We start from the raw sequence: 25,623 nt of genomic DNA on the forward strand, positions 1-25,623 counted from the left end.
AGCTGGAACAAGACAGATCCTGGCTTCCTGGAACTTAGACCCTGCATTCGTGGAGTTTTGTATTCTTTTGTAAGGAGATATACAATAGACTGGCTAACATATGGGATAGTGACTAGTACTACAGAAAAAAAAATAGCATTTAGTGGCAGTGAGAGAAAAAGGGAAATTGGGGTGCCTGGGTGGCTCAGTTGTTTAAGTATCTCATTCTTGATCTCAGCTCAGGTCTTGAGCTCAGGGTCATGAGTTCAAGCCCCAAGTTGGGGTCTATGCTGGACGAGGAGTCTACTCAAAAAGAAAGGGGGACAGGGAGGAAAGAAAGAAAAAGGGGATACTTCAGATTGGCTGGTCAGGGAAGTCCCCTCTGAGGAGGTGACATTTAGTAGAAGATCTGTGAGTGCAAAGGTCCTGAGGCAGGAGCCAGGCTGGTGAGCTGGAGGAGCCAAGAGGAGTTCAGTGTGGCTAGAACAGAGTGAGGGGATGAGGTCAGGGAGGAGGGAGCATGCGGGACCTCGTAAACCACAGCAATGTTTGGAGTTTTTCCTAATACAGAGGTTGGGAGTGGGATATGGAAGGACCCAAAGGATCTACCATGAACTGCTGACCGGCTGGCTTCCCAGCTGCCTGCTTCCTCCTTGGATTACCAGGAGACCAGTGTGAGGAGCCCCCGAGCCCTGGCGGTGCTCTGAGAACTGTGAACTTCCTTCACAGCCATGTTCTAAACAGCTTCTGTTGTTGGGCTCCAGTAAAAAGAGCCTTCACAGCAGCAATTAGGTTCTCATCTTCCCATGATGGGCAGGTGTTTGCTCTGTGCCCACCCCCACACTGAGACTGAGGCCCCATGGGTTAATCAGCTACACATTTCCCCACCCTCAAGGAGCTCAGAGTCAGGTGAGGGCAAGGGGGTCAACCTGGGTTGCCTCCTCCACTCAGCACCCTTCCCTGTCCTCCCTCAGCCCACACTGAGGGTTCCTGACAGCAGGATTTCCCATGTGGCTGATGCTAATGTTGAGGGGGGGGGGGGGGGGGTCCTGACCCAAGCTGGGTGCATCAGCTTCCCTCACTCGATATTCTGCAGCAGCTAAATAGAGCACGGAATTGGGAGGAGATACTATATTTTACTTGTGATTTTTAACTTATCAATTTAAAATACACTTAAATGAGAGTTGCAAAAATAGCACAAAGAATTCTATATAATCTTTGATGTGGGAAACAAAGGCAAAAGAAAATTATTAAATTCCTTACTACTTCCAGCCTCTTGACAAGTCCTTGAAACAGGCAGACATTCAACTGCCTTAGTACATTACTTTGCTAAGAGCAAAAGGCAATCTTAGCCCGACCCCCAGGATCCTGTAAGTCTACTTTAACATATAAAAACTCCTTTGAAAACTGCCTTTCTCTCTACTCCCCTTCCCTCTGCCAAGATATATGTTGGCAATCACCCCCCAAGCATATGACCCATCAATATACATGTGAAGGGTCTCATGACTAAGATTTTATTAGTAATAAATGATCTTTTCCTAACAAAGGTACCCCCTCAAGGTCCTGAAAACCTTGCTTCCGGAATTCCTTAGAGACTTACGCTATCCCTAACCACCTCCCAACATGAAAGTTAAAATGAGTCACTCATGACCCCAGTGCAGCTCTTCCTGCCCTTGGGTCCTGCCCCTGTGCTTTAATAAAACCACCTTTTTTGCACTAAAGACATCTCAAGAGTTCTTTCTTGGCCATCAGCTTCAAAACCTAACATCTTTCCTATGTGAGTCTTCATCAAGCTTCCCTAAATATTTTATCTTATATAAAACCACAGTGCAATGACCAAAACTAAGAAATTCACATTGATGCAATACCATTCATTAATGCACAGATCTTATCTAAATTTCAACCATTCCAGGGGCTCCTGGGTGACTCAGTGGGTTAAGCCTCTGCCTTCGCTCAGGTCATGATCTCAGGGTCCTGGAATCGAGCCCCCGCATCAGGCTCTCTGCTCAGTGGGGAGCCTGCTCTCCCCCACCCCTGCGCCTGCCTCTCTGTCTATTTGTGATCTCTGTCAAATAAACAAAATCTTAAAAAAAAAAAAAAATCCAACCATTCCTCACTACTGATTTCTTTCTCTGTCCCAGGATCCAGTGCAGGATCCCACATTGCTCTCATGTCATTTCTCCTTAGTCTCCTTCGGTCTGGATCAGTTTCTTGGTCTTAATTTTTTCTTGACCATGACACTGGTATTTGGAAGAATGTCCCTTAATTTTGGGTTTGACTCACATTTCCTCATGATTAAACTCAGGTTACCAATTTTTGGCAGGAATAATGCAGGAGTGATGTGTCGAGCTAGGTGCGTCCCATCAGGAGGCATATGGTGTCGATTTGTACCATGCGTGATGACAATTCAGATCACTTAGTTTAGATAGCCTCAGCCGGGTTCCTACTTTCCCCAGTGTAATTACCGAGTATATCATGGGGAGATCCTCTGAATCTATGTAAATAAATAGGGACTATTTGAGGAAGAGAAGGGGAGGCAGAGGAGGGAAAGAAGGAAGCTAGCTCATTCAATCTGTTGCTTGTGGCCTTTCCTATCTCGCACTGTTGCAATTTAGTAAAAAAAAAAAAAAAAACCCAAAACAACAACAACAACAACAACAAAAAACAACCTGCCTCCTGTCTGGGCAAAAATCCAGCTCTCTGTGTCCCCCTGGGGAAAAGGAAGCGGCCATGTCACACAGTGACCACTGGGGGGCGGCAGAGGATTGGGAAGCCATTCAGTTCCTTCCAAGTAGTAACTGAACATGTTGGGCACTCAAAGGCTGTGTCAATTGGGGGGCGGTCTCAGCTGGGGGTCTGGCATCTCCCATGAGATGCACCAGCAGAGGCAGATCCTATCTTGGTTGCGCTGTGCTTGCTGCTCTGCGGATTACACTCCCAGCCGCCTCTCACACAGTGCCCCTCCATCTGGGAGGACCTACAGAGTCGGAGAATCCCTTCTGAGTCCGACTGCAAAATTCCTGGGTACTGAGGGTGTGTTGATTTGGACACAGGTTGCAAAACCCCCAGAACACTTCTGGCAAATGTAAGCAATGGGAGAAGTTGCCGGAAAGTTATAAAGATGCTCCTAAGGTCAAGGGGGAAAAGAAGAAACTGCATGGGCGCCAGTGGGTCTTGGCAGCCAGTTTAGCAGAATGTGTGGGACACCTCTCGGAGAGCCCCCACACTTCTGTTGCTTTCAGTCTTACATTCAGCTCACAATTCAGACTTCTGGGAGAAAGTGTTGGTTGGGTCCAGCATGGGGGGGGCACTGTTACCCGGCGCCCCCCAACCCTGCTTTCCCCACCCATCCAGTTTTGGACTCTTAACCAGCTCATTCCTCCAACTACTTACCATCAACCCTTGAGCGACTGCCTCCAGGTGCAGCTGCTGGTCTGAGATGCCATTTGTCTCTCGAGACATCCAAGTGGAGGTGTTGGTGGGCAGTCATACATCTGAGAGCCGATGGCGGGGAGATCTCAATCTATTTTGAGTTCATGGGCCTGTCACTCCTGGAATGAAGCCCTAAGTCCTGGCTAGGACCTAGGAAGCCCTCCAGGTCTCCCTCCCTCCCTCCCTTACTCAACTTATCGCCCCCCACTGTGCCAAGCCCATTCCTTCCAGTGCCCACGTAGAGGTGGCATTTTTTTTAAAGATTTTATTTATTTATTTGATAGAGATCACAAGTAGGCAAAGGGGCAGGCAGAGAGAGAGAGAGAGGAGGAAGCAGGCTCCCTGCTGAGCAGAGAGTCCGATGTGGGCCTCGATCCCAGCACCCTGGGATCATGTCCTGAGCCGAAGGCAGAGGCTTAACCTACTGAGCCACCCAGGCGCCCTAGAGGTGGTATTTAAATCCATGGAAGAAAAGTCATTCCTCAAAAGGGAATCAGGGTGTTATTCCAAAAGAAGGCAGAATGGAAGCTGGATGGCAAAACCCCACCAACATCTATCACAGAGGATTCTGGAAGAGACCCATGACCTCAAAATAGGCTGAGAATTACCAGTTAGTACTTGTGGCTTTTGATACGTACAGTGCATTTCCTATATCCAGTACATTGTACATTGGGCTCACATGACAGTCTGATGTCCTCTTGTGTATGTATATGCACCTATTATACTGAAACAACTTCACAAAGTAAAGTTTATCTTTATCCCATCCATACTTCTTATGTTTTCTACTTTTATCATGGTCCATTAAAAAAAAGGGGGGGGTGCCTGGGTGGCTCAGTCATTAAACGTCTGCCTTCAGCTCAGGTCATGATCCCAGGTTCCTGGGAGTGAGCCCCGCATCGGGCTCCCTGCTCCACGGGGGGGCCTGCTTCTCCCTCTCCCACTCCACCTGCTGTGTTCCCTCTCTAGCTATGTCTCTCTCTCACGTAAATAAAATCTTAAAATAAAAAAACTAAACTGGTCATAACCCACCAATTTGATTTCATAACCCACTCAATCTGCTGTTGGGCACGGGGCTGTAGTGAACCCCTGACTTCTGCCTGCTCCCCTCCCCAGCTCTGTCTCCACTACCCCATCTCCACTACCCCCACTCCCTACCCCTCACTTATACCATCTTATCAAGTACCTAACTGGCCTTGCTTCTGGCTTATGTATAATCCACTGTACCGGAAAAATTCTTCTAAAGCCCCGTTCTGATTAGAAAAAAATAATTCTGGTGGTGCCCTCCTGAATGGATTTTTCTTTCCTTTGGCCGTTCCTTAGTGTTCTCCATGTGTTTCTTCTCCTCCTTTCCCCTACATTCCCGTGATTACCATGAATCGCACCTTCTCCCAGAAACCTTTACTCAGTCACTACATGTGTGCGGAGCCTACATATACACGGTGTTAGATTTGGGGAAATATCGGTGTTGAGCAAGGCAGACAAGAGCTATGCACCCACAGTGCTTATGGGAAAGGTGGCGTATAAAGGATCCTAATCGAGTGGGAGAGCTTCCAGGAAGGCTTCCTGGAGGAGGTGTCAATTAAGAGAAGCACTAAAGAGGCGGGCGTGTGTGTGTGTGTGTGTGTGTGTGTGTGTGTGTGTGAAGGCAGGGAGGTTAGGTGGGAAGTCCAGGGAAGGGGAAAGAGCCCCAGATGAGACCGCTCCTGAGTTCCAAGAGCGAGAAATAAGAGCAGTGAGGGGGTAAGGGTTTGTGTGAAGTGTGGGGAGAGGAAGAAAGGTGATAACTGATGTGGTTGCCAAGGTTCAAAAGATGCAGGGAACTGGTCATCATGACAGTGCTTTCACCCAGTGGTTCTCACCTAGGGTCCCTTCTGCTTCCCCACCCCCTCCAGGGGCCACGGGGTGCTGTCTGGAGACCTCTGTGCTTGTCGTGACTGGAGGGGGGGAGGTGCTTGGCAGGGAGGGGTGAGGCCGGGGAGGCTGCCACACATTCCACAGTGCGCAGGACGCCCCGCCAGTAAGAATGGTCTGGTCCCAAGTGTCCACAGTGCTGAGGCTGAGACACAACTGAGTGCTTACTCCAGTGCTAAGTATTGACTTATTTAAAGCTCACAAGGCTGTGAGGTAGAGGTGGAGAATCTGATTTAAGTACAGCTGACCCAGTATCTGTTCTTATCAGTTTAATATCTGATACGTCATCTATCCGAGGACAATATATTAAATAGATTTTTGGAGTAGGGAGTTGGAATAGAAGCTTGCTCCGTCCACTCCACGCATCGACCTGGTATTGCATTACCTCTAGGAACAGTGCACCCTCCCCACTAAAGTAGTAAATAAAAGATTTTTTTAGTTAAAAAAAAAAAAAAAGTACAGCTGACCCTCAAACACGATGGGTTCAAGCTGCAGATTTATATCAATAAATACAGTATAGTGCTGTAAATGCCCTTTCTCTTCCTTACGATTTCCTTAGTATTTTCTCTGGCTTGCTTCGAGGATACAGTAGGTAATACATATAACAAACAAAACAGGGGTTAATTGACTATTGGTAAGGTTTTCAGTCAACAGTAGACTATTAAGTGTTTTGGGGGGTCAAAAGTTATATGTGAAATTTTTGGCTGCAAGGGGGTTTGGCACCTTTAACCCCATGTTGTTCGAGGTCAGTTGTAATTTACCACGTGACTGTGGAGTTGGCACTCAAACTCGCATAGCCTAGCCCTATTTCCCCCGCCGTGCTGACTTCCTAGCCAGGTGTTGGGGAGTGGAAAGGAGGAAGGAGAGAGTGGCCATGTTATGGGCATTTTGGGGAGGTTAGGAAGGGTGGGGGCAATGCAGGAGGCCCTGGGTTTCCGGTCTGACGGTTGGAGGGATGGTGGGCAGCGCCGTGACGGAGACAGGAGGAGGTGGCCTGAAAGGTCAGATGCTGAGCTCCCATTTTGCCATGTGGAGGGGAAGGCACCCACACACCTCTGAGCAGTGGTGGGCTGGGCTGCTGTGGGGCAAATCAGCAGCACGTGGTGGAGCATTTTCATTTGAGTTTGGACAAGGTCACAGAAGGTGTGGAAGGATGAACTTCTGGAATGGGAGCCAGGAGAAGACGGGCAGCAGCCAGAGCTGCAGGAGGAAAAGTGGTGGAGGGGGTGATAGCCTCAGCCAGGGAGAGTCTCTCCCTTCTTAGCACACCCACAGCTGGAATGTGTGTGTATGTGCAGGGGGTGCACCTCACAGCTTGCTTCAGAGTTCTTGCTTCCAGAGCGTTCCCAGAGGCAGGAATAGCTGTGGGTTCCCTTGCCCCCCCTTTCTCCCCTCCCCAGTGCAGCTTATGGAACTCTTGGCTGTGGGTTGTCAGGATTGTAATGTAGCTCCTTGATCACCAGGGATCCAGGTTCCTTCTGTCTCACTGCTTTGCCTTCCTTATTATAGGATACCCACCTCAAGGTCTAAAAATGGCTGCTGATGCTCCAGCCATCATTTCTGCATTCCAGCCAGCAGCTTCAATTTCCCCATGTGTACAATGTGGGAACACCTACTGTCAAAAAGAGGAGATTGGATAGAAGCATCTAGTACGGAGTCGTTGTGATTAGTTAGAACCTCCCAAAGGCTCTTGGTAGGACTAGGTTCCCTTTGTTTTTTGGCCCTGTGCCCTGGGTCCCTACTCTGTGGGCTTTCTAGGGGACTTGATAGACTGTGGGCCTTCGGCAGTCTCCCCTGCTCATCTCCTCTCTGGTTCCTGGGGCAGTGGTCATGGGGACATCACCTGGGCTCATTCTCTCACCAGCCGCGCAGGCCCAGGAGCAGGGCCTGGCTCTCCTCCTCCAGGCACCCCGCCACCCCAGCACCTGGCCTGGCTCGCTGCTGCTTGGTGCAAGGGCTGGCTGTGCTCAGGGATGTCAGGCTGCAGAGGGACTGCGGTCATGAACGACAAGAGGATGGGGCAAGTCGGGGTTCCGCTGGGTTCTCAGAGCCTGGTAGAGACTCACCACAGGGACAGGGCTCAGCCGCCCAGCTGAAGGGGAGTCTGCATGGTCATGTCCTGGGAGTTTCCCAAGACTGGCCACACAATTTGCCCTGGGGCCCAGTGCAGAACGAAAGCATGGGCCCTTTCTTCAAAAACTACTGAGAATCTTAAGATGGTGACGGCAGAGCATTGAGCCACAGGCAGGCCCCTGGAGGTCCCAGCCCAGGGAGACAGATGATTTTAGTGCCACCCAGGGGCCTCAGGACCTCTACTGGGGATAGATGGGCCTGGGCTGGGGCCAAGGCTGAGCATCTCTGGGGGATGTGGGGCACCTGCCTGGCACAGAAGAGCAACTTTTAGGGGTGGCTGACCAGAAATGGTGTCCCGTGTTTCTGGAACATCTTCCCATCGGTGGGCCTTCCTTTGTTCCCGAGCCTGCTGAGTCTCTTCTGCAGGGGTTCTTCAAAGTCCTATAACTCTGTGTCGGATCCCCTCTCCTCTGCCAAGGGTGGTCCAGACAATGCGGATTTCCAGCCCCCATGGTAATCCCACCAGGCACTGGCCACGTTCGCACAAGCTCATGCAGTGATTCTTAGGGGATTCCCAAGTTTGGCCCCCAACCCTCTACCGAGTAAGTCCTGGGGACAACCGTAGGGTTTCATCGGTGCCTGAGGCCGGGGCTTTGTTCTGCCGTATCTGGGTAAGTCTAGTCCATTCCCAAATAGTCCTGATCTTCCTGGGCTGACCATTGCTTTCTTGCCATCTCTGGGCCAGAGCTGGCCTTGCTAAATGAAGCTCAGGGAATCTGCTCCTTCTGGAACACTCCCCAGGGAGCCAAGAAGAAAGTGCTGGAGGCCGCTGCTTCTCCTCGGAGCCTCACATGGCAGGAGCCCGGCCAGGCTGGCAGTCCAGGGCAGGGGATGGGCCTGGAGGGAGGCCTGCATTTTCCAGGGCCACGGTGTGTGCGTGGGTGTGTGTATGTGTGTGTCCGTGTGTCCAGGGAAGGGCTGGAGTATGGATCGCCGAAAAACGAAAACGGGCTTGGAAGACGCATGTCTTTACCGTCACTTGTGTTCCTTGTGGAGTCCTGCAAAGGCAGGAGCACAAGGCGGGAACCCAGTTTGTACTACTCACCCCACGTGGAAGAAAAGACAGGCCGTCGCAATCCACAAATCGTGAGCTTAAATGTCTCCCGGGAGGGGAGATATATATTTTAAAGACATTCTTTCTGTCTGATTTCATCTAAGTCTTGAACCGTAAAACCAGACAAACATTGTGATTATGATAGACTTGGTTTCTAAAACAAGCGCCTAGCTTTTCCTGTCTTTCCCCTCCACACCGCTCTGCACACCTGGGGTGGACCTAGGAGTGCGCGGCTTGTCGGGAAGTTAAGGTTTTTCTCAAGGCCACGTGAGTTTACATTAGTACCTTCTGCATGAATGAAAAGAAAAATATGGGGACCGAATATACCGCAATATACATGTTCATAAGAAACATTCTAATAACAATTAGAGCACAAAACTATTGATATAAACATATTTCAAAAAGAGAAACTATTGCATTTCATAAGATGGTGCTTCCCAGACCAGAGGTTTGTCTTTCTTTTTTGCAGTTGGTTTGGGGGCAGGACTCTTGCGCGGAGCTAACCGAGTGCAATGTGTTATGGCGGATACAGATCCGGAGTGTTCACAGCTCAAGGGCTGTGCGAGTCCTCGGGGTTCATTTCATCCAGCGAAGAGTTTCGACTTTGAGCAGTTCAAGATGGGACTCGTGCTGGGTCGAAGTGCTCCAGGATTGCTAATTCAAAGGCAGGCATTCCAGAAGATTCTATGGAGCGGGGGCCAGGCAGACTTGGCCCGATGGCTGCCCTCTGAAGGCATCACTGAAACACTGACCACCCAGCCCCCTCGGAACAAACTCATTCCAGACCCAGCAGTTTGGCTTGATGTTGGCGTGAACTTGGACAGAACCCAAATCCTCCCAGCTGCTGATAAAACTCCTGGTTTTGATTCTTGAAGACACCACTATGTCTTGGCATGGGTGGGCCGTTTCCATGACTTGTTCTTCGGGCCACATGGGGCCATGGTGATTGACAGCTGCTTTTGGGGACCTGTGGTGTCTGCAGATGGGGCTCTTGGGGGTGGGCCTCCACGCCTTGGCCCAGCCAGCAGGGCAGGAGGGCCTGGGCACAGCGTGGAGGGGGTCCCTTCCCACCACGGGGCACCAGGGCAGGGAGCTCCGTGGACTCCAGTCCGCTCAGTACTGCCCCACAGCTGCAGGACACCCCTTCCCTCCTGGGATCCAAATTTTAAAAAAGAATGGTGGAAACTGGAAGCGGCTGAACTGAGAAGCCCAATGTGGAGGTGCCACCCCTTCCAGGTCTCAGGCAGGATGTGGAGACTCGGACCGAAGTTCATGGCCCGGCAGAGGAGAGAGTAAGAACACTCCGAAGGAGAAGATGACCCAGGAGGCACGAGGTGAGAAGCTCAGGCACTCGGGAGCCCGATGTGACCTTCTGTTGTGGGTTAACGACGAAAATCGGAGGAATGGCACGTCCCTTGAGGGTGCACTGGCGCCCCTGGAGTCAGAGCAAAGGTCCCACCACCTGAGAGGCACTATTACAGTAGAGCTCGGAGGCCCCGGGCTGGAGCCTGCGGGAGGCACCCCAGACCTAGACGTCCTGCAGGGAGTGGTTCGGGTCGCTGCGCTCCCGCTTCACCAGGGGTTCACCCAGGCTGCGGGCGTTGGAGTCGGCCTCACTGCTGCGATCCTCGCTGAGGTCATCTGCAAGGTCAGTGTTGGGGATGAGGGGTGTGGGGCGCAGGAGGGAGGGAGAGAGAAGCACGTGCTCGGACAGGTGCACAGACATGGACGCTGCCCTGCAGTGCCCGGGGAGGCCTTCTTCCCAGAGACCTTCTTTGACCAGTGTGTGTCTGCTGGGTCACACTCCTGGCAGGGGCCCCCTCAGCAGTTGGCGCCCCCTACCGTGTGGGGCAGGGAATGGGCTGGGGTAGGGGCAGGTGGATGCAGGCAGCCCAGGGCCTGAAGTGGGGGTGCCTGGGGAGCAGGGTTAGATGGTGGCCCAAAGCAGCCACCTGAGGACGAGGTACGGGGCAGCTCCTCTGAGCCCCAGCAGGGTCTGGGCTGGCATGAGCATCACTGGGACACCAGCAGCCATCCTGGCCTCACCTGTAGCTCTTAACGGCTCTCAACCCACCCCGGGAGCTGCCTTGATCTCAGCTAGGCCCAGGGTGGGAAGAATAGCCCCTGGGAGAGCCCCTGGGAGAGCCTCGTGGAAAAGCTACGGACACACCCACCTTTATCGAGCAGCGTCAGCGATAGGGAGGCGAGATCGTTGAACTGAAAGAGAGAAGCCCAGAGTCAGGGGCCTCCACGAAGGGGGCCTGGTCCTGGTGAATGTTAGTACTGTCCTTTATCCACAGTTAAGACAGGCTTCGCTTGCCCCAGGAGAAGGGGCCCTGAGGCTAGTGTATCCCCTCTGGCACCTTCTGGATCTTGCTGGAGGGCTGAGTGGGTGCCCACTAAGCAGGCCACCAAGAGGACAAGGACTGTGACCTCTGCATGGTGACAGGCTTATTGCGTACTAAAAGCTCTCTAAGCATCACCTCATTTCTTCATCAAAACAATCCCACACGACCCAGCAATTCCGCTCCTAGGAATGTACCCGAAAGAGGTAAAAACAGGTGTTCAAACAAGAACGTGTGCCCAGAAGGTCACAGAAGCCCAAAGCCGTAAACAGCCCGTGTGTTCATCAGCATATGAATGGGTAGAGCAAATGCTGATTGGCCATCCAAGGAAATCTCGTCAGCCGCAGGAGTGCGGCAAAGATACACGTTATAGCTCAGCTGGCTGCACCTTGACAGGATTGTGTTGAGTGAAAGGTGCCAGGCACGAAAGGCCATGCTATGTGGGACTCCACCCCGTGGGATGCCCACCATAGACAGATCCTGGCAGAAAGGAAGGTAGCGGGTGCCAGCGTCTGGGGAGTGGGATGGTGGTGGCCACTGACAGGTGTGGGGTTTGCCTCTGGGGCAATGGAATGTTCTGGAATTAGAGGTGGTGGTTGCACAACTCTGAATGTACTAAATGCCACTGAATCATTCACTTCAAAATGGTCGGAATGGTACACTTTCTATGTACTTTCCAACAGGAGATTCCCCGCCACGGGCTGGGGGTTCCAGGCCTCATTTCAGGGGCAGGAGCACCCTCGGTGGCAGAGGACAGGTCTGAACCCAGGTCGGTTGGCTCCAGCATGCGAGCTCTTTCCCACCCACAGGCCTCTGGCAAGGGTCTTCTCTTTGGGCTGTCCACTGTGTCACACACACTGCCCACGCTGTCCCGGGATCCCGAGGGCCCTCACCTCTCCCATCACGGCAATGGGTGTCTCTCCGGTGGCCTCTGCGACGCGGTGCTCCACCAGGTAGAACATGTACTCGTCATAGAGCAGGCGGATCAGGTGGAAGGAGCCGAAGCTGGCGGCGCTGCGCAGCGTGAGGTCGCGGATCACCATGGAGCTGGGGGATGGGCAGACAGTGGCTGGGGGGGCCTTCCGGGGAGCACGGGGTTGCAGGCAGGCAAGAAGCCAGGCTTTTCAGGAGGCCCCCAGGACTCATAAGCCACCCAGACCACCCATGTTCCTTGTGACTGCGGTGGGGACGTGGGGGTGGGAAAGGCAGGCGGGCGGTCAGCTGTAAGCAAGAGGCCGTGGAAACGTGACATCGTGTCTCTGACACAAGCTTTAGCCAATGGCCTGTGGTCAGTCATGGTGTCCTTACGACTTGCCCACAGCAGGCAGCCCTTCCTGGCCTTCCCTCCTGAGATCCCCTCCCATCCAGCCTCACTCCTCAGGCAGGGGTGTAGGTGCCAAACAAGACAGAACTTCAGGGAACTTTCGTCTCTTTCATCTGCAGCTGGGTTGGCAAGCTGTGGCCCCAAATCTAGACCGCTCCAGCCCACTGCCCCTTCCTCTACAGCCTGTGAGCTATGACTGCGTTTTACAGTTTTAAATGATTGGAAACACAGTCCAACGTAGAATTATGTTTCGTGACCCGTGAAAAGTGCCTGAAATCCACGGCTTAGTTTCTGGAAATAAAGTTTTATTGGCACATGGGCCATGCCTGTTCATTTACATGTCATGCTGACGAGTTTCTTTCTTTCTTGGAAATACGTACTCTCTGATTCTCCACAGAAAAAGCAAACCCTGATCTAAAGGGATGAGATCACTTAGCACTCGACCCCAACACCTGACGGCCCCCCTCAGATCTTCCCCACTTGTCACCGTGGTAGCAAAAGAACCAGGAGGGGACAAGGCAGAGAGGAGACGTGTGAGCCCCCTGTGCAGGGGGTCCGCACAGCAGGGGCTCCCGATGCCCTGGAGCCCAAGGAAACCAGGACTGAGCCGGAGCCGACCTGTGGGCTCCTCAGAGTGGCCGTTGAGCTCCAGCGACGAAGGGCCAGGCTCCCCCTGCTGCGGCGGCACTTAAGCTAAAGGCAGTGACCTCAGTTTCTTGCTTTTCTCCCGCATATTCTCTGCAAACACCTCTCCCCTTGCTCACTGACCACCTGCGGCCTGGGGGCTGCTCCAATCAACTTTGAAAATGTTAGCGTGCCCTGTCCTATTTTTTTTTAACGGGCTGAAACTTTGTGCTTGTGTGGGCTCGATGTGGTGTGCAAGAGCGAGCGGCGGGGGCCGTCCCACTGAGGGCTTCGCACGCCTCCCCGGGCCCGCGTGCACGGGCGCTCTGACGGCACTCTGGCAGCGGGACGAGACGGGTGGCTTCAGCGGGCTGTGGATCTACAATGGCTTAGCCAAGGCTGTGGACAGCCCAGCACGTGGGGGGCAAAGGTCGCTTGAACGGGTGCGGACCCAGAGGCCGAGTCAGTGGACAGGGCGGAATGGCTTGGGATTTGGGATGTTTTCTGTTCAGAAGCTTCTTGGCTTTGTATAGCCAAGTCCCCTGAAGGTAAACAAGCCAACTCGGATTTGGGGTCCCTAGGCGGGGGCGGTGGTCTTTCGGCCTGCTCCCCTCCCTGGCCCTGGGAGCTATGGCCTGGCGGTTAAGGCCACGCCAGCCCCCTTCTCCTGAAGCCTCACGTCAGTCCGGGGAGAGCACAGGTCTGGAAGGAAAAGTTGCAGGCCAGACGCTGCATCTGTCCGCACACTACGCCTTCCCCGAGTTCTCCTGGAAACTGAGCCGGACTTACCTGTAAAAGGACCATTTCAGAAGGAACTGGCGGGCGGCCTTGGGGAAGCTGGGGCTGCCGGCGTGCTCCTTCAGGACCTGGGTGACCACACTGTCCAGCCAGGTGGCCCACTGGTCCAGGGAGCTCTGCTGCTGCAGGGTCAGCTTGAAGTCCTGCTCGAGCCGCTGCACCACGCTCTCCTCGCACTGGCACACCCACGAGGCCTGCTCCTGCGGGGCGTGGGTGGCCGGTCAGGGTGGGCCCCCCCAACACACTGGACCGCAGCCAGAGAGGGAGCCCGTCCTGGTTCTCAGTGTGTAAACCCACACTTCCCGAAGCCAGAGCTCAGATTACACACCGTGCGTTTGCGGTGTTTTACTTTGAGTGCTCCTTTCTCTAAAAGTGTGTTTATTTAGTGGCTGAACTCGGAGCCTGAACTCGGAGCCTGAACTCGGCGCCAGGATCGCTGTGGCAGGACGCGCGCGAGCACAGCCTGCACTTTCTGAGCCCAGATGAGACAGCTGTGAAGACGGCAGCAGGAAGGTAGATTCTTAAAGAGGGCGGACCAGGGTGTGGGTCCCAGCTCCTGGAGGCCCGGGGCCCCTGGGTGGGCTGCAGGGGGCTTCCGCCCTCACCCTGTTCTCACGCCCGCCGGGTTTGCTGCTGGTTGCGTTTTATGGTTTTGAGCATTTTTCTGGAGGCTGGAAGGTGAGGCCAGCGGGATGGGACACACACACACACACACACACACACGGTGTCCTCGCAGATCTACAGCTGGGTCCCTGGCTCCATCCCAGGTGGCGGGGGATGGTGTTGGGGAAAGTCACCTGCACGTTGGCGAAGTCCACGCGGTTGAGGTCGCTGAGCATCTGGTTGATCTGGGACGTGTTCTGCAGCACGGCGCGTGCCGCCTGCGCCAGGTGGTTGAGGGACGTGTACCTGCGCAGGGTCTGTGCGAAGGCGCTGACCACGCCCACCTGTGGCCGGGGGAGGGGCAGGAGGCGCAGAGGTGAGGTGGGGGGGGTGAGAGCTGGGGGGGGGGGGGGGGGTGGGGGGGGAGTGCTGGTTCTCTCTCCCCCCAGAAGGGCGCCTGGGCTCTAGGACGGTGTGGAGGCGAGGGAGCAGAGGGACCCACCCTTCCCACTGTCTCAGGACCAAGAGTGAGACTAAACCGGAGGATACGAACCTCACCGAGGCGTCTCGGCATCTAGAGCAGACGCCATAGCCTTGGTGAGGTGGCCCTCAGGACAGGGTGCTTATGCTGCTGCTTCTAGAATTCCTTCGGCTCTCTCGAGTGGCCAGGGCCGGGGAATACAGATTTCTTGGGGCCACTGGATCAGGCTTTGTGGCGGTGGGGCCTGGGACTCTGCGATTTTAACCATGACCTTGGCAACTCCTACACACCCCGAGGTTTGGGAGTTGCTGGTCTAACAGATCCTTCCAGACTGCGGTCAGGGAGGCCCGATGCTCGGAACGTTGGCCTCCCCTGTACACAGGTCTCTAAGGGACGCGTGCGAGAGCAGCGGTCACGCTCTCCCGCGCAGGGAGGCCCGCTCTGCACGTTTTAAATTCTGCTTTGTGGCAAGACTGTTGCAGAAAGGGTGACAGCGAGGTTAAGTGCCCCCCTCCTATGAGGCGCACAGGGACATTCCATGTGTCCACCCAAATGCGTCACAGCAAATGACAGCTTCCGTCGTGCCCCTCCCCGCTGGTGTCCGTCCCACAGCGCCAGCACCCACGAGGCTTCCTGGGCGGGGGAGTGAGGGGGGGCGGGGGCGGTGCTCATGGGCCTCAGGACCCTCGGGGGCGGCCTGCTTTGCCTGTGGCAGAGCCCCTCCCGGAGCCCTTCCCAGCCCGGGGCAGAGCCGAGCGGTTACCTTGGTCTGGATGACCTGCTGCGGGAAGTCTCTCATGGCGTTCGTCAGCCAGCCTTCCAAGCTCTTGGCAAAATTACGGATGGCCTGTGTCAAGGTACCTGGGAGACACAAGCCGCGATACTTACAGTGGGAAAGGGTCTTGATCCTGATCAGGATCAGCGGGAACATAAGAGGCGCAGGTGCAGTGAAGCCGTTAGAGCAAGGGAAGAAGAGGGAGGCGGGACGGACGCGGGACGGAGGCGGGACGGAGGCGGGACGGACGCGGGACCGGCAGAAATTCGGGCATTTAGTGAGGGAGGCGCTGGGTAAGGACGGGGGCCCGCCTGGGCCTTCCTCTCCGTTCCTCTCCCTCCTGCCTCAGTGATTTCCTCACCCAGCGTGACTTTGCCCCCAGGGGACGCTGGGGGATGTGCGCAGACATCTGTGGCCGGCACAACAATGCGGGGAGCTCCCGCGTGGAGCGGGCCACGCCGAAACCCCCAGAGTGCCCAGGACGCCCCCCCCCATTCCAGGGACCAGTCCACAGTGCCGAGGTGAAGCCCCGATCGACACACATGCACGTACATATCCTCCACCAACTTCCAAGTTTATTGTGAGGTGGCTTGCAAATAAGAAACGAATCAGACTGTTTAAAAAGAAGAAAAACTTCAAAAATGTGAAAGCAAATAGACCCCAACTCAAACCTTAACGCAGACACTCTAACCGAGCGCCGCCATGAACAGTGTCCGGCAGGCAAGCCCGAAGGAGAAACGCGATGGTTTGGCTGTTTCCCAGTTTCTGGCCCCAAAGCAGCACACCGGTTCATCAAGAAAGACCAAAGTTTCTGTCGGGCCCACGGGCGCAAATATCGACAGGGCCCGACCAGGTGTACCCACGGGCCACTGCCCGCCCCTCAGTCTTTCATCAGGAGCGAGGCCTCAGGGCCTAGGTTCCTCAGGAGCCTGGGAGCCCAAGGGAAAGCCTTGGGTGTGCCCGGTGGGGGGAAGGGGGTGCGTGTCACTGCTGGGGGAGGGGCCCACAGGTGGTCCTGGGGGACAGAGGGGCACAGTGGATCGAGACCCTCTCCAGGGCTTTCAGCAACCCTGCCCACAGGGGTAGGGCTGTTCTGTGACCTCCGCCCCGCCTCTAGGGATGTCCTGGGGGGCATCCCGGGCCCCAGAGGAACTCAGAGGTCGGCATGTCACTGGGAGCCCCGCAGCACCGAACCAGCGGGCGGGCGGCGACCCAAGGGTGGCAGGCCTCCCCGCAGCCTCGTTCCTCGGGGGCGGGGGGCAAGGAAAGCACAGGGGTGGCGGAGAGAGCAGCCGCCAGCGGCCCTGCTTACTGGGCACCGGCCGCAGCACGTCGGGGATGAGGATCTCCACCAGGGCCTGGTACAGGATGTGGTCGCAGTCCCTCATCCACTTGAGAATGGGCTCACATTTACACAGAGACACCAGCTTGTCCTTGGGGAGGACGGCGCCTTCGGGCTCCCCGTCGCTGTGGAGAATGGGAGAGCCGGGGTGAGCCGCAGCCTGCAGGGTGGCAGGGGGCCCCCGGGATGGACCCCTCCCTGCCTCCCAATGCCCTGGCGGGCCCGCGCTGCCCACTCCCTGCTTGTGGCTGGCAGATGACACGTCCTCTGTTTGGGACGGCACGGGGTTCCCTCTATGGTCCCTCGTGCAGAAAGCAAGGGGATGGGGAACACAGCATGGAAACCACACACACACACACACCACACACACACACGAGGGGGGCTCTGAGCGCTAGTTCTGGGAAAGGGACCCATTTGTCTATGGTCACCATGTGGGTGTCCCCAGCTTGCAGGTTAGCCCTGGGATCCTGGGAAAGGAGCCAGAGCAGCTCCCTGGGGATGAAGTGGGGGGCGGGGATGGGGTGCGGGGGGCGACGAAGCTGTTACCTGGCAGGTAGAGAGGCAGGGCCATCACCCGAGGAGGCTTTTGAGTTCCAGAAGGAAAGCCACAGCTTCTCAATGTAGTGAAACTGGAGGTTCACCACGACGTCCAAAGTTGCCTGTGAATAAACACAGCCCGTCGACCTCACGGATGTGCGTGTTAAAGTGGCCCATCACGTGTCGTCAGGACATGCCAAGCAGGCAGCTGTGACAGGAGCTGCAGTGTGGTGCCTTGAAGTCAGGAGCAACACCATAAGAAGAAGCAGGGGGCCGCTCCCACCTCCTCGGGGTCACCCAGGGACACCTGATGGTCTGAGAGTTTGGCGGCGCTGGCGATGTGGGAGGCTGATGCGCCTCCCTGGGGCGGGGTGGGAGGCTCGCTCTGCTCTCCACCCGGCCCTACCTCCTCCCTGGGGCCCAGGCTCAGGGTCCCCCCGGGTGGTCACCTCGCAGTGCCGCCGGTAGAGCAGCTGCAGGGCCTTGACGTCGTGCAGCGAGATGCTTTCCTGCAGCATGACACCGCCCAGGTCAGGCGCTGGGAACTCCGGGAAGACGTGAGACACATCTGGGAGGAAAATGGGGTAGTAGAGCTGCAGAAGGGCCGCAGGCAGCAGGTGCAGGTGCTGGGGGATTCGGGTCAGGGTTGCCGGTGACCCCCACCACCCCCAGCCCTGGGTCTCACAACTTTGAAGCTTTGGTTTTTTTTCAGGGACAGAATAGGGGACAACACTGTCATCTCCGGGGGACAGTGAATACACGGACACAGATGAGCCCTGAGCCCAGGCCCCGCACTCCACGGGCGCTCCCATCACCCCAGCCTGGGGGCCACCCTGGGCAGTGCATCTGGGGAGGGGCCAGCTGTGGCTGTCCCAAGTTGCTTCCCTTAAGGGCTCTCTCTGGGTTCGAAAAACACACTACATATACCCAAAGGCCACAGCCATCTTCGGTGTGTGTGTGTCTGTGATCGCGGCCTCAGCAAGCCTCCCTGGGCACGAGCCGAGAGGCAGGCTGCGAGTCACGTGTTCTCCCGGCGGCCCTGGGGCCGGCAGGGGAGGGGGTCTCGCAGGGAAGGGCCAGGCCCTTCCTTGGGTCAGGCCTCGCAGCCTTGGGTCAGGCCACCCCGACGCATAGCCAGTTGTAAGGAATCCTGAGCACCCTAAATGCTCCAGGGAACTGGGGAAGAGAACCGAGGAGGGCAGCCAAGTCCCCAGGCAACAGGTTTTCAAGTACATCTAGTCTTCTTTCCGATGGACATTTCCTTTTCTTTGCTTCTTTTTCTGATGGTCATTTTGTACACACTCATTTTGGGGGCACCTGCTGACTCTTCTGCAATCTTGGGGGAATGCCCTCAAGGTTGACCTAGAACATGTCTGTGTAATTAGAGAGGTATTCCGCAGGCCGGCTGTTCAGCGCAGCCCCGCAGAGGTGGCTGGTGCTGGCAGCGCTGAGCGGACCCCGCTTTCCCAGCTGGCCCCAGCCACGGGGTGGGGGGCACTCACCGAGGTACTGCTGGTGGTGCAGGCTCTGTGCGGCCATGGCCTGCTCTGGCGTGCCGTGCGGGCTGCCGTGCGAGCCGCTGTCCCCAAGGCCGTCCGTCTTCTGGGCTGGCCGGTACCTGGGCAGGGGACACGGCGCCACCATGAGGCCCCGGCTGTGCAGCCCGAAGGTGCTCAAGGAGCAGAGAGCTGAGCAGGATTCAGTTTGGGCTGTGTGTGTGTGCATAGTGTATGCGTGTGTGTGTGTGTGTGTGTCGTGTTTAAAAACTCGGGCTAAAATACACACAACATGAAATTCACCACTGTAACCGTCTCTAAGCGCACAGCACTGTGACATGAAGCACGCTCACACTGTCCTGCAGTCACCCCCAGCCTCCATCTCCAGAGCTTTCCATCTCCCTAAATGGAGACTCGGTCCCCATAAAGCATGGACTCCCGCCCAACCCGACCCCAGCCCCAGCTCCCAGCCTCTCCTGTCTCTGGGGACAGGACTCCTCCGGGGCCCTCCTGGGAGTGGGGTCCTGCGGGATGGGTCCTTCTGGGTCTGGCTCCTCTCGCTAAGCCCGGTGTCCTTGGGATCCCTCCATGTGTGGCAGGTGTCAGAGGTCCTTCCTTTTTAAGACTGAGTGACATTCCATTGTCTGGATGGATGGACACATTTGCTTATCCAATCAGCCGCTGACGGATACTCGGGGTTGCTTGTGTGTGGGGGGCATGTGCATCCTCTTTTCCCTAATACTTCTCCCTCAGAAGGTAAGTAACTTCACAAGTATCTTACTATTTGATGGTCTCAAAGGAAATTCTGGGATTTTCATTTTCCCCTGAGCAAAAGCAGAGAAAACTGCTGTCCTGGCGGAGAACGGGCGACACTCACAAGGAAGGGCTCCCCGGGGCCCGGGGTGCCTTGAGCCCAGCTGACGGCTGCAGGGTGGAGACGGGGTGTGGTGGGGAGAGCAGGGGGCCCCGATTCCAGCAGGGAGCGCCCTTCCTTGTGGAAAGCGGGGCCAGGCTCCCCGTGAGGACGGACAGAAGTCTCTCAGACAGGTGTGGAGTGCCGGACACGGGCGGGGGTTGCAAGCATAAAGGGCACAAGCCCGTCGCTGTGAGACGTGTCGCTGCTCCCGAGGTAGCGCTCTGCTGGTGCGCTGAGTCGCAGTGTTTGGGGGGGCCGGATGCCAACACCAAGCAGCCGCTACAGAGACCACGTCTGTGCACCAGCAGCTTCAAGATGGCCTGTGGGTTCCACTCTCGTGTTGGCTACTGGAGAATGTTCTGGAGACTGTCTTCTGTGACCTCCAACTCCCACGATTGGATATGAGGTTTGGAGTCACTGGGACGGCCTGAGAGCCGCTAAAGTGGGGTCTGAGCCGCACACGGATGGGCCAAATTACGAAGGGGCCGCGTGGAGCAGTCTGGACTCCGGAGAGGAGCCAGGGACAGAGGGAAGCAGGGAAGGAGGTGTGGCTGCAGGACGGCCAGGGACGTGGCGTTTGAGTGGGGCCCTGAACCAGGGGCCTGCAGACCACAGCTGTGGAGGGCCAGTGCTGCTCCTTGTTTTGTGCATAAGGTTTTATTGGCACACAGCCATGCCCACTGGTCTCTGTATCACCTGTGCTGGCTTCATGCTATGACAGCAGAGCTGGATAGTCTGGACAGAATGTCTGGCCTGCAAAGCCTAAGATATTTGCCCTCTGGCCCTTTACAGAAAGGTTTGCTGAGTCCTGCCTTAAAAGATGAGTCAGTGTGCGACGGATAGAGGAGAGAACATTCCAGAAAATGACCAGGCCTTTCCAGCCCTTGGATCCAAATGTCAGGAAGGAGCAGCAACTTAAGTAGATAAGCTTCCTTCTCCAGGCTTCTTGGGTTAGTTTCAGCGTTACCTCTTCCCCACCCCCTGCCCCCTGCCATAGTTGAAAATTGAAGATCTAGGATTCCAGCTCTATGGTATTCTGGAAAAGGCAAAACTCTGGGGGCAGCAGAAGAGTCAGTGGCTGCCGGAGGTCGAGGGGAGGAGGGAAGGATGGATGGGCAGGACACAGAGCATTTTCAGGGCAGCGGAACTACTCGGTGTGATCTGTAATCCCGGAGCCATGTCATTCTATGTTTGTACAAACCCACTGGAACGGAGCTCCCAGACTGACCCCTAATGTCAAGTTTGTCTAAGAATGTCTAATGTTTGAGAAACACTTCTCGGTATGTTCTCCCAAGTGAAACTCAGACCTGACCCTTGCCTTGGGCAGGAAAGCTGGTTCTCAGGCTGCCTTTGGGCCCAGGTCACCCACCTTGGCTTTTGATGCATGGGCTGCTGCCGCATGGCCATATACTGGGTGTCCTCCTGCAGCCGGTTCAAGGGCGAGTCTGGCTTCAGGCGGATCCCATAGTAATGATACTTGGAGTTGCCCCTAGAAACCAAGCATCTCAGGGTCAGCTGTCTTTGCAGATGTTCTGAATGACAAGACAAGTGCTCTGTCTTGGCCCTTCATTTTGGGTGCTCAGGTTCAGTGTTCCCTGGACCATGTGGGAAATGTTCACGGGCTGTTCCATGATCAGAGAGGTTAGGAAATTCTGTACTTGGCATCCCCCTCTTGGAGACTGCCCCTTGGATCTTAGTACTATAAAGGCTCTGGGAAGTCTTGCAGTAGGAAAAGCGGTCCAGTTTGTAATAATCAGGCATGGCCTCACCACCACCACCATCATCATCATCACTGTCATTATCATCATCTTACCATTGCCATCATGACCCACCATTGACACAATCACCATCATCATCCCCATCTTCACCGTTGCCATCACCATCATTATCACCATTGTCCCCACCACCATCACCACTGTTTTCACTATCCCATCATTACCATCATCACCACCATCATCACCACCGTTACTACCACCACCGTCATCACCAACAGCACCGTCATCACCGTCCCATCATCACCATCTTCACCATTGTCATCATTGTAACTATCACCATCACCACCTTGATCATCATCATCATCATCATCATCATACCATTACCATCATCACCACCGTTGACACAATCACCATCACCATCATCTTCACCATCACCATCAACCACCATCACCATCTTCACCATCATCACCAACATCACCATCATGACTATCGTCATCACCGTCATCACTGTCACCATCACCATCACCACCACCTTCATCATCATCATTATACTATTACCATCTTCACCATTGCCATCATCACCATCATCACTGTCCTCATCACCACCATGATCACCACCACCATCATCACCGGCTTCACCACCACACCGTCACCATCATCATCATTGTCACTGTCACTATCACCATCCTCACTGTCATTATTACCATCACCACCTTCATTATCATCATCATTATACCATTACCATCATCACCACCAATGACACAATCACCATCATCATCACCATCTTCACCACTGCCATCACCAGCATCACCAGCATCACCATTGTCACTGTCCTCACTATCCCATCATCACCATCTTCACCATCACCACTGTCACCACCATCATCACCATCACCACCACCATCATCATCATCATCATCACCTCCTGCCACCAGTCGTCTAACAACATGTTCTGGAAAATGGCCAACTTTGGGAAACACTATCAGCTTATTGTGGGAGAAATGAATGATCAAAGGGCTTTAGACAATTTGGTTAAGAAGTAGGTCAGAAGGGCTCAGGAGAGAAGTCCTGAAGGACAGACGTGTCTGGCAATAGGGACAAGTGGGTGGAGCATGGGTCCTATCTGGATGAGGTAGAAGCTTGGCTGGTGCCAGGAGGAGGAAAAGCAGGGGGGAGAAAAGCCAGCATCTGGGACACTCTGACAGTGGGAGCCATGCATGAGCCTTCTGGAGAGGCCCCAAAGGCAGTGGTGGTTATGGCCTCAGAGACCAGGGGCTCCCCATCCTTCTCTCCTGTAACCATTGATGCTCTGTAAGGATGTCCTCTGTAAAGGATCAGAGGGTGGCAGGGAACATTCTGTTGGCCCCACACCAGTTTCTGAGGGTGTGTGAGTGACCCCCACCCCCACGTGTAACCTCACATACAGCAGCCATGAAGGAAATGCCTTCTGTGTGCTTTAGCCCACCCACTTTGAATAGAGTATGGCTGCTGTTTTCTAATGGGAGGAGCGTTTGTTTCCTGCCTGGGATTAAGTCTGTGGCATGTGACAGTCCCTGGCTGCTGCAGGCCATGGGTGGGCTGTGGTTGATTGGTCTAGGCAGAGCAGAAAGCATCAAAAAATCGTAAGTCCAACTCAACGTGATAATCCAGAGGCTGCTTTTTAAGAAAACCTATTATCATGGAGAATTTTAAACAAAGAGAGAGTGCTGAAGCAAAGTCACCAGGAGAGAGATGGCCCACAGCCAACCACCTTAGACCAGTCAGGCCCATGCTGCCGCCAATTCAGAACAACTCCAAGTCCACCAGAGGCATGTGGACAGAAGGAGAAAGATCACCTTCTCCAAAAGCTCCATATCTGCATAGAGGACACAGAAGAACGGGTGGGCTTGGGCTCCCGGGCACCCCCATGTACCCACCTGGTGCCCAGCCGCCGCGTCCGCAGGCCCATGAACACGGAGCGGATCAGCTTCCCGAAGGAGGCAGCATTCACAGGGTCCAGCTTGTGCTCCTGGCAGTGCCGAAGGTAATGGTTGTAGAGAGAGCTTCTGGGGAGACTCACGCCTTCTGCGGTTTCATAGTTATCCAACAGCCACTGGAGCTAGACGAAGAAAGATATGCTCCCATTCGTCAGGATCCCCCCAAATGCTGAAACGCTAATGTGGACCAATTAAGAGAAGCGCATACTTTCTCTCCATTAACATGAGGAGGAAATTCATAGCCACTGTCACCGATCTGGATAGGAGAGATTCTGGGCACATGAGTTAATAGCTTCTCTCTGCTCCTGTATTTATTCCTTCAATGTTCAGCCTGATTTTCAGATTCCTTGACTTAATTTACAAAAACCTGCAAGGGAGTGAGACCTCTTGGGTGTGTTTCCTGATCATTTAGATACAACATGTCTCTTAAACTTCTAGGAATGTCAAGACAGAGAGGAGGATTGAAGAAAGCTCTGCGGACCCATGAGCACTGCCCTCGGCACTGAAGGGGGCGACGTGGGCCTTTGGAGTGTGTCCACCTTCTAATATCTTGTGATTGAGGGACAAATCATTCATCTAAGGATTAAGATGGCTGGAGCTCGACCACCTATTTCATCGTTGGTCAGTGAATATGAAAGTCCTGGTTGAATTCTTGCCCTACTGCTTGTGCTACTATCTTTGGCCCCAAACAGGAGTTCTGCACTCTGCGGCAGCCGGATTCTACTAGAACAGGCTGAGAATTCCTAGACACCCCTTCCTCCTGCCCCTCTTCCCAGCAGCTCTCAGACCCAATGCGAGCAGCTGCCCTTCCTCCCTGAGGTAGGACATGTGTGCCGGCTGAGAGTTCTGTGTTCCCATGGCTGGTGGGGTGAGCGAGTGGCCTGAACCCATACATTCTGGAATGTGTGGTGTTTTCTCTCCGGAAAACTTTTTCTTTTTCCTTCTGAAACAACAACAAAAGACAGGGTGGCGGACAGAGGTGGACTGACCTATCCTCATGTCTCTGACGCAGAGAGAGGCTGTAAGTAGAAACGGGACACAGGACTGAAGAGGCTTCCGTGCCAGGTTCTGTGCCCAGGCTGGAAGGCAGCCAAGCCGATGCCTACCCTCCCCCACTCCCCCCCAGAGCTCAGCATCGGGTCAGAAGGGCAGGAGCCGTCCACACAGTCAAGCCCCCACACCGGGCAGCGGCGCAGAGGAGGCCCACCCGCCCGGACCCCCCCAGAGCAGTGTGTATCTGTTCCCTGATCAGGGGACGTCTGAGGTGTGAACACCAAAGCCCCGACCCGTGCTGGGGATTTGAAGGGTGGGAGCGACGTGCGTAGGCCCTAGGCCTGAGGTCGGATCCTGTGCGGGAAGGTTGGTCAGGGGTGGGGAGGGCTGCCTAAGCCACGAGCTGTGAAGGGCTCCCTGTCCTCTGCCGACCCCGGGGGGGCCGGCATGTTGCACACGTTCCACGCCCTTCTAGACCCAAAGTGAGCGTCAGTCCAGGGACAGCTCAGCCCTAGCCGACCTCGGGCCACTGACCCTGTCCAGACCCAGCACACACACTGGGGGCTGGGCTGGAGTCTCCCCTTTAAAAGATAGTTTTACTACGGGAAGGTACAAATAGGCACAGAGGTGGCAAGAACAGAGTAAGGGACACCTGCGTCTACAGTTGTCAGCTCAGGGCCAAGTTTGTTTCCTCTAAGCCCCACCTGGCACCTCCTGGCCGTCTCGGGCTATCTTCAGGCAAAGGCCTCGCGTCCCTTCAGTTCAGCCCCGGGCCTCCCTGCTCCAGCGCAGCGAGCAAGAGGCGGGTGTGGGGGGCCCCTGTGGGGCAGTTAGGACCGGGAGCCACAAGGTGTTCCCAGGAGTGTGCTCCTTCTGCTGCCCCCTTCCTCTCCAAAGTCTCGCCCGGGCCCAGGAGCCGCCTCCTTGGTCCTCCCTGGCCCCCGACCGCTCTCCCCTCGCTGCTGGAAGCTGAAGACTTCGCTGTGACATCAGCATGGCATTGCCCTCAGACCCTCGGGGTGCCCCTTCCTCCCCTCCTTGAGCACCCCTGCTCACTGGGCTCTGGGAGGCTGCGGGACAGTAGGACAGGGGGGCATCTGGAGGGTGTGGAGGGGTGAGCACAGCCCCATCGGTGCCAGGAAGCTGTCCCCCAGCGACAAGGCGCGGGGGTCACTGGGCTTCCCGCTGCC

The 25,623-nt window shown here is 55.3% G+C and overlaps 1 protein-coding gene and 1 pseudogene across 3 annotated transcripts in view; one reads left to right on the forward strand and one right to left on the reverse strand.

Annotated features, from left to right (window-relative positions):
- Nucleotides 1–5,561: 5,561 nt before the first annotated feature.
- Nucleotides 5,562–5,729, forward strand: LOC132012583 (U2 spliceosomal RNA; annotated as a pseudogene).
- A 2,818-nt stretch (nt 5,730–8,547) lies between these two features.
- The window catches only part of RFX2 (regulatory factor X2), an 89,022-nt gene continuing 71,946 nt past the window's right edge, over nt 8,548–25,623 (reverse strand). For all 3 annotated transcript variants that reach the window (XM_059388783.1, XM_059388782.1, XM_059388781.1), the window contains 12 exons: nt 23,381–23,562; nt 21,120–21,239; nt 18,841–18,956; nt 17,788–17,906; nt 17,348–17,460; nt 16,772–16,926; nt 15,448–15,545; nt 14,398–14,547; nt 13,592–13,800; nt 11,748–11,901; nt 10,684–10,726; nt 8,548–10,150 (listed from right to left, as the gene is read on the reverse strand). In XM_059388783.1, the coding sequence (XP_059244766.1) occupies nt 10,038–10,150; nt 10,684–10,726; nt 11,748–11,901; nt 13,592–13,800; nt 14,398–14,547; nt 15,448–15,545; nt 16,772–16,926; nt 17,348–17,460; nt 17,788–17,906; nt 18,841–18,956; nt 21,120–21,239; nt 23,381–23,562 (1,572 nt within the window). In that variant the 3' untranslated portion in view covers nt 8,548–10,037. The remainder of the gene's footprint in view (nt 10,151–10,683; nt 10,727–11,747; nt 11,902–13,591; nt 13,801–14,397; nt 14,548–15,447; nt 15,546–16,771; nt 16,927–17,347; nt 17,461–17,787; nt 17,907–18,840; nt 18,957–21,119; nt 21,240–23,380; nt 23,563–25,623) is intronic.

This window comes from Mustela nigripes, chromosome 2, assembly GCF_022355385.1.
Source record: "Mustela nigripes isolate SB6536 chromosome 2, MUSNIG.SB6536, whole genome shotgun sequence".
NCBI classification, from domain to species: domain Eukaryota; kingdom Metazoa; phylum Chordata; class Mammalia; order Carnivora; family Mustelidae; genus Mustela; species Mustela nigripes.